Here is a 13,177-nt window from a genome sequence, read left to right as displayed (position 1 = left end):
GACGGGACCACGGACGGTGTAGACGTCAGACCCACACCCAACCACACTCGCCCTGCATTGATTGGGGCTTGAGGTGAGCTATCGCCATGAGACTGTGGAAAGTGCAAGAGTATCAGCTGTATTCAGCTTTCCCATATTGGCGTCTGCTTTCTCCAATTTTCTAGCGTAAGAAATGTTTAAAGATTGTAGAAATTGAAGGTGTGAGGCAAAGGACGTACATCAGATTCTTAATTTGAGTTTAATTTTTCCTTTCCAGTTTATTGCAAACAGCTGTTACACTTAACCGAAATTGAATGCACCTGAAGAGAATCAACAGTTATCTAGGAAGAATTTCTTAAATATCAAAGCATTTGGACTTTAAGTAGTGGGCGTAACAACTTTTTTAAACTACATGAGCCATGTACAAAGATATAATTTAGGAATAATTGTGCCTGAAAAAATTCTTTCAGCAAAAATTATTTATGGTCTTGGAACTACATGGAGGTGACAGTTGCACGTCTTTTATACTAAAATGCCCTCAGTTGTACATTTTAATAATGGCAGATGGTTAATTTTATAGTATGTGAATTTTACCCCAATTAAAAAAGTTACTCGTGAAACACGGTACTATACTACTTGGGATTCAAAGGGTAATGAGAAGTGATCTTTGCAACCCAGCATAGCAGAAAGCAAATAGGTAAAATTACAATGTATGATAAATATTAAAATAGGTTCTTGTACTAATAGATATATTTGCCCAAGAGCCCCAAAATGTTTAAAGATTTATTGCAATAGTTCATAACAGTGGAAAATTAGAAAAACCCGTACAACTAATTAGCGGTCATTGCTTGCAAGCACTAAGTCAGATTCTGGCTAACAAGCAAAAAAGGAATTTAGTTGGCAGGATGCTAAACTGCTGTGTGTCGTTGAGAAACCTGTCACGTGCTCTATTAGAATTCCTTAAGGAAAGGCTGACCTTGCCGTCCTCCTTTACCCACCCTCCAAATCTCCTAACTTGTGTATTATACAGCTTAAAAGCCTATAAAAGAGGAACTGGGAAAAATTATGGTAAATTCATATATACAGCTGTTCAAAAGAATGATATGAAGATACCAAAAATATATTTAAGATTAAAAAAAAGGGTGCAGCTGCAGTACAGTGTATGGTATCAGCCTATTTTTGTTTAAAATGTTTTTTAATTTGTATACATGTAGAAACATCTGAAAAAGTTGCAGTTATTTGGGAGAATAAGCATACTTAGGTTTTTTTAATTTCTTAAAATTAAAGTTGTATTTAAAATACAACCTAATTAAAATTAATTTGTATCACAGCTTAAGACATAAAAACACTAGTAGTCACATAGGAGAAAACAATTATCCAGATGAGAAATAAAAAAGGCCTAAATTAGGTAGTAAGAGTGAAGGTAAAGTGAAGGTTGGATACAACTAACATTTCAAAGAATTATAGATTATAGAATTATAGATTTTATTAACTAAGAAGATAAAGGGATGCAAACTTTAATTCCAGCTAACAGAATAGTTGCTGTTAACAAAATAAGAAAATCAGTTAAATATTCTGGACATGTTCAATTTGAATTTTCAGGTAGAGATTTTTATTAGAAATTTGGATCTAGGTCTAGTGAAATAAGTTATACTTGGGAATCATTCCCCAAAAGGGCAATAAATGAACCTTGGGAAATAAATGACTATATAAACGAGCAATTTTAAGAGGGATGAGGGGAAGAACCAACATTTAGAAGGTAACTTGTGAGGGAAGTCATAGAGGAAAACCAGTACAATCTAGATTTTTTTCTGATTGAAAGCAAAACCCTTTAACACCAGTAACTTGTTAAGACCTCTTAAGACCTCTTCATGATACCACCATTTTTCAATCCCAGCATCACCATCACATCCCAGAGCCATAACTTCCTTAATATTAATTGCCTGAGTACTGAAAAAAAACAATATCTGTTACTAAGGTGTGACTTATTTATCTGTAATTTAAAAGGGGGGGTTACTTTCTGTTCTCCAGATATTCAGAAGAGACAAGACAGTTTTAACTGATGCTACTCTCCAACCCTGTCTGTCAGCTATTATAAGTTTATTAATAACATAACAGAAAAAAATGCTTTTAAAATTAAAGTATAATTCTATAACCTGTAAAACTAACATTTGATACACTTTTCCTAATCTTTCAATGCCTTGTTTTTATGACATATATAGAAATATTTATTGAAGGATTACTAAATATCAAACCCTAATACTTTACCATCTTATTGTGCTTCCAGACCAGACATCCTGACACACACAAGTCAAGTGGTTTGCTCAGGGTCATACAGCTAGAATTTAAAACCTGTGTTTACATATCTGGTATGAGTCCAAAGCCCAATCTTGACGACAAAGCTACAATATCTGCTTCTCCTCTTACCTATTTAGCATAGCTTTAGCATTTCCCAGAACATTAACAGTAATAATTTACTGGTAACTTGACCTCTGTTGTATAGATATACCATGATTTACTTTCATATTTACTTGCCATTAGTTTTTTTCTTTTTTTTAATAGAGGGAAGTTGACACGTGCACGCACACACACACACAAAACAAACTGGCAAGTAGCGGTTGCCAGTGATCCTCTCATTTCAGTTTCTTAGCTTTCATATACAGTAGAATGAACAATTACGGTAATATAGACCAGAGGAGAACAAAGGTAGTATTGAAGTATAACAGGGACAATCTAAAACAGCGTTTGAAAGCAGAGCTCATGCTGCTCAACATTAGCAGGAAGAAGGAATAGGACAAAAATAAAAGTGAGGCTGTCACAGAAAAGCCAGCTTATTACTAGATTAGGTTTTATGCAAGACTGTTAAGTCAACACATTAGCAGTCCCACCAATAATGTGACCACATCTGCAATCAGAATTTTCAATAATAAAATTATATACATATGTATAACATAATACAAATTTTTTTTCTATCCTTTAATTTCCAAAGCATGTTCATTCACATTTGACTGACTGATAGTACATAATTTTCTTTTACAGTAGGCCAGGACATCTGTGTTATCCTGATTATACAAAAACATACAAAATGGTGTTGAGACTTACTTGCCTGAAATTACAAGACTAAGTGTATATGCATATATATTTTTAACTCTCTTTATTTCCATTATGAGTACAATATCTGCCCTTCTTCTCATATTCCCCTCTCTGTGGAAGGCATCACTATCCCGTAACCCAAGCCAAATCTCCTTTGTCATCCCCCCACCACAGTCATCAAATGCTAACAAGACAGCTCCCTAAATCTCTCTGGAATTGATCTCTTCCCCATTAGAGTTCCCTTTTGCAAGTCCATTTCTTCATCATAAGTCTGACATGTGAGCTCTTAATTGCTCTGCCGCAGTTTTCTCTTCTTCAGTCAGTGGTAACAGCTACAAAACAAATGACAAAATATTTATTTCAAAAAATGCTTAAAACAACAAGGTCCTACTGTATACCACAGGGAACTATATTCAATATCCTGTGATAAATCATAATGGAAAAGACTATGAAAAAGAATGTATATAACTGAATCACTATGCTGAAGAGCAGAAATTAACACATTGTAAATCAACTATACTTCAATAAAATAAATTTTTCTCATTTAAAAAATCTTTAAACACTGCTAAATTAATTTCTACTTTGTTACACCAATAAATGTTACCATAAGTTCATACTATGTATGTAATCACAAATTTAGGAAGGCAAGCAAAAAAAATACATATTGGCTATCTATATACAAGCTACTTTGAGTTTCCAAAGAACTTGCAATTAAATTGAAGAAACAAGACCAAGAAATCAAACAATTTAAGGACAGTAATTTAACAGAACCAAGGAAGTCACATTTGAACAGCATATTCTAAAAGTACTTTGAAAAAGAAGTGGGGAAAAAAAAAACTAGTCTGGAAGTTTCTTCATAAGTAGAGATTTGGGTTAAACTTTTAAGGATAATTAAGATGCTTTTATCTGCAAGTAATAGAGACACATTTGAAAATGGATAAAGGGGGCTTCCCTGGTGGCGCAGTGGTTGAGAGTCCGCCTGCCGATGCAGGGGACACGGGTTCGTGCCCCGGTCCGGTTAGATCCCACATGCCGCGGAGCGGCTGAGCCCGTGAGCCATGGCCACTGAGCCTGCGCGTCCGGAGTCTGTGCTCAGCAACGGGAGAGGCCATAACAGTGAGGCCCACGTACCGCAAAAACAAACAAACAAAAGAAAACAAGAGAAGCCGAAGGCAAGTTGTAAGGAGCTCTCACAGAGCACCAACAAACAGGCCAGCTGAAACATAGGGTTAATGAGGAAATAATAGGAGGTAGGACCTGAAGAATCACTCAAATAGTTACAAATCTGCTTAACTATATAGGTCATCTCTAGAGAGACTGCCAAATCTGGAACACCTCATACCTACAGAATCAGAATCTCTAGGGCAACGCTGTCCAATAGAACTTGCTGTGATGCTGGAAATATTCTGTATCTGCACTGTCCAATCAGTAGATGAAGGACTGAATTTTTAATTTTATTTAATTACTTTTAATTTTAATTTATATAGCCACATGAGGCCATTGGACACCCCACCTGGTTTCGTTTATCAAGTCAACATTTGCTCAAAATGTTCACATGGATAAAATGAAAAACAATCATAGGCCTTACTGCAGCCCAAATAGTAACAGAATTTCCCTCTTCTGTCTCAAAAACAGGAAATGGCATTATTCTGACAAGACTTTGTTCTCCATGAATCCATGTTTCTCATCTTGATCTCTGAAATTCAAGAGATTTCAGATCATCTGTTTATAAAATAAAACTTCAAAGAGTTTTTCCAGGAGTTAACTAGTCTAAAATGTGTAGAAATTTTTCTTCTTTAATACAAATGTTTCAGAGCATTTATGGAATACCATACATTCTATCTTTAATGCCTTGTTAATTTTCTATTTATTGCTATACTTTTGTTTGGGAGGGGTTGTTTTGCTATTTTCTATTTGGAACAAGTTTAGTCCTTTTTTTTTCTTTTGATGGTCACCTTTACAATTAACTATATTTAAACCTCAGTGTCTTAACAGCAACTAAAAAGATCAGGAAATTAATATGTATTCCCTTTCTTCCACCTCCTTTTCTGTTCTTATCTCCCTATTTATTTTTTAATATTACCAATTCAAGTTTAAGTATTATCAATTCAAATATACATTTTCTATCCTTCCAAATGAAAAACCACTCAACTTGATAAAAAATCACAGCAAGATAATAACTGAACCATTTTACTTTGTTTGCTTTCTGTTGTTTATGAACAAAGGACCATTTGCCCTAAGTAGAGATCCCTTTCTTGTTCTTCATGTTCCCAAAATAATTTTAAAAGCCCTTTTGGTTTAGAAGTTTTCAGAATCCTAAGCTCAATCTAGCCTTTGGCTTTAACTATTCTCACAGTTCTGACCGTATGTCTAATATACCTCTTTTTATACTTGAAAATCCTTTACACGTCCTTTACACTCTGGGCTCATAGGACTATTTTTGGTTATATAACTCTGTATAGATGCCATTCCCTTTTCTTCCACATTTTGATCATAAAAATTTTCTCTTAACTTTCTACTACTTTCTCATTTTTAAACTAGTGGGTACAAGACCCACTATATGCAACATTTCCCAACTTGGCTATCATTGATTCTAAAATATGATCTCCTTTTCCAAGGTTTATAACCTGCCTTTCAGTCATTTCTCCTTATTTGTCATCATCTGATCCAAAGTAAAAACCCTTAGCTTCCTACCTTTGATATAATTATTCCTCATTTCAGGTAGTACTTTTAACTAAATGAAGACTTTTATAGATATTTAAATGATTTGACATCCCCTATCACTATCATAACTACTTTTCTGTACCACTTTTTTTTTTTCTTTTTTTTGGTACGCGGGCCTCTCACTGTTGCGGCCTCTCCTGTTGCGGAGCACAGGCTCCGGACGCGCAGGCTCAGCGGCCATGGCTCACGGGCCCAGCCGCTCCGCGGCACGTGGGATCTTCCCGGCCCCGGCCACGAACCCGTGTCCCCTGCATCAGCAGGCGGACTCTCAACCACTGCGCCACCAGGGAAGCCCTGTACCACTTTTTTAATCTCAGAAATATGCCATCTATTTATTGTATCTAACGGAGACAATTTTTAGTAAATATTCAAAAAATCATTTTTCTCTTTACTCACCCAAATTTATTGTGCTTCAATAAATTCATGGATTTCTATACATATATGTTGATATATACATCCAGAACTACTCTTAGTCTCTCTTCAAGATTTGTTTCCTTAGAACAAGTATATGTGCTTCTGTTGTCAGGCTCTGATCACATGTACAATGAAGAATATGTGACTCGATTTTATTTATAAAGATTATTACATCTTTTTTGCATTTTATTTATTAGCAGGTGATGCCACCCATACTGTTTAAATTCCTGCTCCCTATTCCCTCTGTGCCCTTTTTAACTGCCCTCCCCTCTTCCACTATTCATTTCTCCATGACATAACACATACATTTAAGGTGTCATTTTACGATTTTTACCCAGGCACTGTTCTCTTTTCCTCCATTGGTAACATAAAGAATTCTTGATCAAATTAACCTGGATAATCAACCTTTGAGATCTACTCTTGCTACAAGCCTATAATTCAAGTCGCTTAAGCCATAATTTAGTTCAAACTTGGCAAATAAATATACCATGTATGCTGCCCCTAGCAGCGTGCCACAACAGATAGCTTTTTTTGCCATGCTCAGACACAGCTCCTTAATACAGCATTCTAAGCAGGTATTACCAGTTAACCGATTGGAGTTAGCACCAGAAATTAAAACCTATTGGACATCTTTTGTCCAGATAATTAAATTCAACTCTATGATTCCATCTACATTAGACTATCTTTTCTTTCAAAAGCCCTCACCTTTGCATTGTAAATGAAAATGTGACCAACTCTTCAACTGGCTGTTCAAGATCTTAGTGCCTAGGTTAGCAGTTCATATTATTTTCCTACTCCAACATATCTAAAGAGTTTTACACATCAGTGATAGAGGATTACACTAAATGAGATTCTTACAGTAAATGAGAAGGGGGTGCAGATGGAGGAAGAGGATGAAGGTCAGGCTTACCCAAGCCCACCAACCCAAAGGTAGAAAAGGAGAACTAAAAAAAAGTCACTGGTATAGATGCTTTGTAGATTTCTCAGTCTCACTAGTTCTTACAGGAACCAGCAGAACTGGTAGATTTAATAAGTATTAGGAAGAGTTCTCTTTTGCCATGGCTACATAATCCAAGACAGCATACCTCTTCATTAACCGTGTTAAGTCCACCTGCTCATTTTAAAATAAAAGGAGGGAGACTTCCCTGGTGGCACAGTGGTTAAGAATCCACCTGCCAATGCAGGGGACATGGGTTCGATCCCTGGTCCGGGAAGATCCCACATGCTGCGGAGCAATTAAGCCCACGTGCCTAGAGCCCGTGCTCCACAACAAGAGAAGCCACCGCAATAAGAAGGCTGCACAGCACAACGAAGAGTAGCACCGCTCGCCACAACTAGAGAAAGCCCGCGTGCAGCAAAGAAGACCCAACACAGCCAAAAATAAATTAAATTTATAAAATAAAGAAGATGAGAGCTATTATACTTCAGGGAATCAGGAAAATCTCATTTCTATCAACAGTTCCAACTGCTGAATTTCAAAATGAGAGTTACTGGGGATTTACCTTTCAAAGAGAAATTCAGAATTAAAATTCTACAAATCCAACTGGTCAATTGAAAGCATTACCTTCAAGTCTGTTTGCTTTTGTAGTTCTTGTATCAAGGTCATAGTCTTATTGAAAGTAGCACAAATGCGGCTCTTAGTCTCTTTATGCTCGACAGCAACTGGTTTAAAGCGTGCATGCAAAGTTTGATATCGAGACTTTATTGCTGACAATTCCTTTAAGAGTGTAACAGGATTTTTCTACATCAGGAAAAAAATTAATATATATTAAACCTGGACAGGAAAAATTAAGCTTCTTTTAAGAATTAAAATATATACAGCACATTCTACCATCCATTTAATAGAACACTGTATTTAATTATGCAACTGTGGGACAGAGGATGGGAGGAAGGAAAAAGGAGAGAAGTATAAGACCTACATCCTATTCTCAAGGAATTTAAAACCTAGGCACAGAAATAACCCCTCCCCTGCACGCGCGCGCGCGCACACACACACACACACACACACACCAGCAATATTAAACAGCAAATAAGGTCACATTAGATACGTAATATTTGATGTATAGCTCACAATAATTAATTACACCATACTTCTAAAATACAATTCTAAATGTTATTATACAGAAGGTGATTTAAGGAACTATTTTGATTTGTTGACTAAGACAACTTGAAACCACAACTTGAAATTCTTTTTTAATTAATTAATTTATTTTTGGCTGCATTGGGTCTTCGTTGCTGCACACATGCTTTCTCTAGTTGCAGAGAGTGGGGCTACTCTTCATTGCTGTGAGCCGGTTTCTCATTGTGTGGCTTCTCTTGTTGCAGAGCACGGGCTCTAGGCGCGCTGGCTCAGTAGTTGTGGCTCACGGTCTCTAGAGTGTAGGCTCAGTAGTTGTGGCGCATGGGCTTATTTGCTCTGTGGCATGTGGGATCTTCCCGGACCAGGGCTCGAACCCGTGTCCCCTGGACTGGCAGGCAGATTCTTAACTACTGCGCCACCAGGGAAGTCCTGAAATTCTTAAATATACTGTCATGGGGCTAAAGTATGTATGAGCACCAACCCACTGACCTCACTATACAAAATGCATGCCAACTCAAGCAACTGTATTTATAAATTACATGTTTTTCAAATTCATTTTGGAATATAAATAACCACTATTCCATAAAAGACATTTCAACCGGGTGCTTTCTGCCACTTGGTTATTCTTTTCATTCCCTGGTGGTTTCTTAGCAAACCCTCCAATACTAGCTATTCCAAACTTTCTCTACTCCCTCGTTCCCATCCACCCCTTCTTGGCAAAAGACCTCACCCTAACTACTTTACTGACAAGACAGAAACCATCTAAGAGTTTCTACTCCTGCCTTTTTATTGAAAATGAAAACACTATGGACATTCTGATCCTTACTTAGCCCCTAACACTACCACTATTTTTTAAATAAATTTGTTTATTTTATTTATTAATTTTTGGCTGCATTTGGTCTTCTTTGCTGTGCGTGAGCTTTCTCTAGTTGCAGCAAGCGGGGGTACTCTTGGTTGCGGTGCACAGACTTCTCATTGCCGTGGCTTCTCTTGTTGCGAGGCACGGGCTGTAGGGGCACGGGCTTCAGTAGTTGCAGCACGCGGGCTCAGTAGTTGTGGCTCTGGGGCTCTAGAGCGCAGGCTCAGTAATTGTGGCGCATGCGCCTAGTTGCTCCGCAGCGTGTGGGATCTTCCCGGACAAGGGCTTGAACCTGTGTACCCTGCATTGGCAGGCGGATTCTCAACCACTGTGCCACCAGGGAAGTCCCACTACCACTATTATTGTTGTGTCCTCCCCATATCCTCCAGAACCTTAAATTTCCTATATTTCAATAACCTTTCCACATCTCCCTCTATACAGACCTCAAATATATATAGATTTTTCCCTATACTGAGGGGAAAATTAACTCTTCTCTTGACTGTTGCGATTGAAAACCAATTTCATTTTTCTTACTCCATTTGTCACCAACCTTCTAGGTCCTATAATAATACACTTCCTAGGCCTTTTAATAATAAATGGCCCTCGGACTTCCCTGGTGCACAGTGGTTAAGAATCCGCCTGCCAATGCAGGGGACACGGGTTCAAGACCTTGTCCGGGAAGATCCCACATGCTGCGGAGCAACTAAGCCTGTGCGCCACAACTACTGAGCCTGCGCTGTAGAGTCTGTGAGCCACAACTACTGAGCCTGTGTGCTGCAACTACTGAAGCCCATGTCCCTAGAGCCTGTGCCTCACAACAAGAGAAGCCACAGCAATGAGAAGCCTACGCACCACAACCAAGAGTAGCCCCTGCTCGCCGCAACTAGAGAAAGCTCTGCGCACAGCAGAGCAGACCCAAAGCAGCCAAAAATAAATAGATAATAATAATAATAATAACAGAAGACCCCATAGACCACAGTCCTATGCCAAATTATTTTAAACAATCAAAAAGTCAGACTTGCTCTATAATTTTGATATCCCTCTTTTTGCCTCTCCTTATTTCTTTCGTATTCTAATCTTCTTAAAATGAACTCGTGATTTCCATAAAACTATACTATCTTGGTTATCTTCCCACTCTTCAAGTATCTCCTTCGTGGACCCTACCTCATGGCTATAGTCAGAGGCTCAGTTCATGGCTCTGTACTCCCCTCTTCTTTGGAGATTGATAAATAAAGATGATTCTAACAGGAATGAATAAGAACAGAAAATCTAACTTGAAGACTGTTGAAATAACTCTGAAGACAGTGATCAAGACCTATAGCATGAAGAGTAGAAGCAGGAAAAGGACAAAAGAGACACCATAAAAAAGTTAAGAAAACTTATGTTTTCTTATGTTTGATATGGGCAAAGAATTGATAGATGACACCAAATGTATAGTCTGGCAAATAGTGTATATTAAGATGCCTTTTGGGATATCTACTCAGTAAACACACCAATGACACTGAGACCTGTACCCTAACCCTTCATTTCTCATAATGTATCTAGATATTCTAAGAGACTGACAGTAGAACAACTGGAAAATACAGTCAAAAAAATATCCTAAAAAGGAGGGGGGAAGTAGACAAAAATGAAAATTGAAAGAAAAGATTAAAATAGAGGATAGATTCAGGAAGTCCAATATTTCAGTAATGGGAAAGGCCACAAAAGAGGATTTCTTTTCTTATGAATATATAGGTAAGAAAAGTTATATGACTTTAGATTCACGTGTTTCATATTTAAAGAGCCCCACCAAGTGACAGCACAGTTAATGAAAAGACCTATATCATAATCATAAAATAATTATAAAATTTCACAGCATAGATAAAATATTCTTAAAGTTCCAAGACAGATAGGTGTGATGCAGGAGTTGGGGGTGGGGTGGGGGGGATGGAAGGTATAAAATAAGAAGGAAGACAAATACAACGGATCAGAAATTAGAATGGCATCTATTTCTCAACAAGAACACTGGAAGCTAGGAAACCACAAAACACTGATTTTAAAATTAAGAGAAAATAATCTCTAATCTAGAATTCCATACTCAACCAAACCATCCATCAACTAAAGGATTAAATAAGGGTTAAATAAATACATTTTCAAACATCTGACATCTCAGAGTGAAATATATGATCCAAACTAAAGGGAGTAAAACAAAGGGAATTACCAAAATTATGGTAAAGAAATTCCCAGCCATGCAGGAAGCCTGTAGAGCCGAAGGTTAGATTGGAGCAGGAGGACAGACAGCACACAAGGGATGTGGAAGAAAATGAAACTTAGGGATCATGTGATGTGTCTGGCAATGTTGACAGGAGTTTAACAGTTCTGGTAGAAAAGTCTGAGGCTGAATTAATGATAAATGCATAGAAAAACTAAGAAAATTGAAGGGGAAAAAAGAAAACAATTATTAGCTCCAGAAAAACAAGTTGTGTAAGAAAGGGAAAGCAAACATAGTATATTGCGTGACTTGGATAAAAGCAATATTTGCAGAGCCATAATTACTGTGATCTGAATGTGTCCCTGCAAAATTCATTTATTGAAACCTAACCCCCAAGGTGATGGAATTAAGAGGTGGGATCTTTGAGAGGTGATTATGTTATGAGGGTACAGCCATCACGAATGGGATTAGTGCTCTGATAGAAGAGGCCTTAGAGAGATCTTCCTCTTCTGCCATGTAAGGATACAACCAAAAGTCTGCAACCCAAAAGAAGGCCCCAACCTGACCAAGCTGGCACCTTGATCTAGCACTTCCAGCCTCCAGAACTGTGAAAATAACTTTCTGTTATTTAAAAAGTACCCAGTCTAGTATTTTGTTATAGCAGCCCAAAAAACAGACTAAGACATAATAATATAAACAAATACTGAATGGATATATCCAGAAATTGTGAAGATAAGATACTTATGGATAGTAAAGTAGTTAATCTTTATCTTCAAGAACAGGAAGTTATTAATAATAACAGCTAAAATATATCACATATTCTGGACCAAACAGTTCTAAACACATTATGTACATATATAATTTTATTCTCTCTTAACCTACAAAGTAGGTAGTAATAAACCATTTTATAGATGAGGAAACTAAATACAGAGAGGTTAAGTGACTTGCCTAAGATCACAATGCAGAGCCGGGATTTGAACTAGAATAGTCTGTATCAGGAAATCAGTAGATATTTCAGATCAGAGGGAAAATAGCAATACAAGCATACTACTTAGAAATATAGAGGTAAATAGAATAAGATGCTGAAATAAAAGTGTGAAACAAGGAATTACTGTTGGTAACTATGTACTTCTGTGACTTTTCTAGTTATTTATAAAAATTAATTTGACAAAAATAAAAGTTTCAGGTTGGGAGGAAAATTGATTTGAGGGTAGAGGACATCAACTGTGAGATGGCAGGGGATCAGGCAAGTATAAATGATCTTTAGAATGGAGCTCAGTAGTGAACTGACCAGAGAACTGTACATATAAACCATAAGAATAACGAATTCCCCAAATATTGATACAAATTTATAGGGGAAAAAAATGTGTTAAGAACTAATCCTGATGATCTCCCAAACTAGGAAAAAAGAAGGAATTGGTGAATAAGGTGTAAGGAATAAACAGCCATAGAGCTAACAGTTAACACAGGGTAGTTAGTCAATTATCCACACTACATGTTTTGTGACAGTAACTGGATCTAGTAAAATTGAGATGGCAATGATTAATTCAGGAAATGTGATTTTAGGACTTAGCACCACACCACAGAGGAAAACATTATTGTGCGCACAGCCTGTTTTGAGTGACTGGCTTCTTGGGAGCCACCGTGTTCTTTTTTTTTTTTTAATTAATTTATTTATTTTGGGCTGTGTTGGGTCTTCGTTTCTGTGCGAGGGCTTTCTCTAGTTGTGGCAAGCGGGGGCCACTCTTCATCGCGGTGCGCGGGCCTCTCACTATCGCGGCCTCTCTTGTTGAAGAGCACAGGCTCCAGACATGCAGGCTCAGTAATGGTGGCTCAC

The 13,177-nt window shown here is 37.4% G+C and overlaps 1 protein-coding gene across 1 annotated transcript in view; it reads right to left on the bottom strand.

Moving 5' to 3' along the window:
• Nucleotides 1-2,936: 2,936 nt before the first annotated feature.
• Nucleotides 2,937-13,177, bottom strand: part of LOC131746450 (spindle and kinetochore-associated protein 2-like) — a 30,431-nt gene continuing 20,190 nt past the window's right edge. The window contains exons 2-3 of the mRNA XM_059047806.2: nucleotides 7,775-7,951; nucleotides 2,937-3,404 (exon numbers count right to left, since the gene is read on the bottom strand). Coding sequence (XP_058903789.1) covers nucleotides 3,336-3,404; nucleotides 7,775-7,951 — 246 coding nt within the window. The 3' untranslated portion in view covers nucleotides 2,937-3,335. The remainder of the gene's footprint in view (nucleotides 3,405-7,774; nucleotides 7,952-13,177) is intronic.

Source organism: Kogia breviceps, chromosome 19, assembly GCF_026419965.1.
Source record: "Kogia breviceps isolate mKogBre1 chromosome 19, mKogBre1 haplotype 1, whole genome shotgun sequence".
Classification (NCBI taxonomy): Eukaryota; Metazoa; Chordata; class Mammalia; order Artiodactyla; family Physeteridae; genus Kogia; species Kogia breviceps.
Note: the sequence above shows the minus strand (reverse complement) of the source record. Positions and strands in the feature narration are given on the sequence as shown.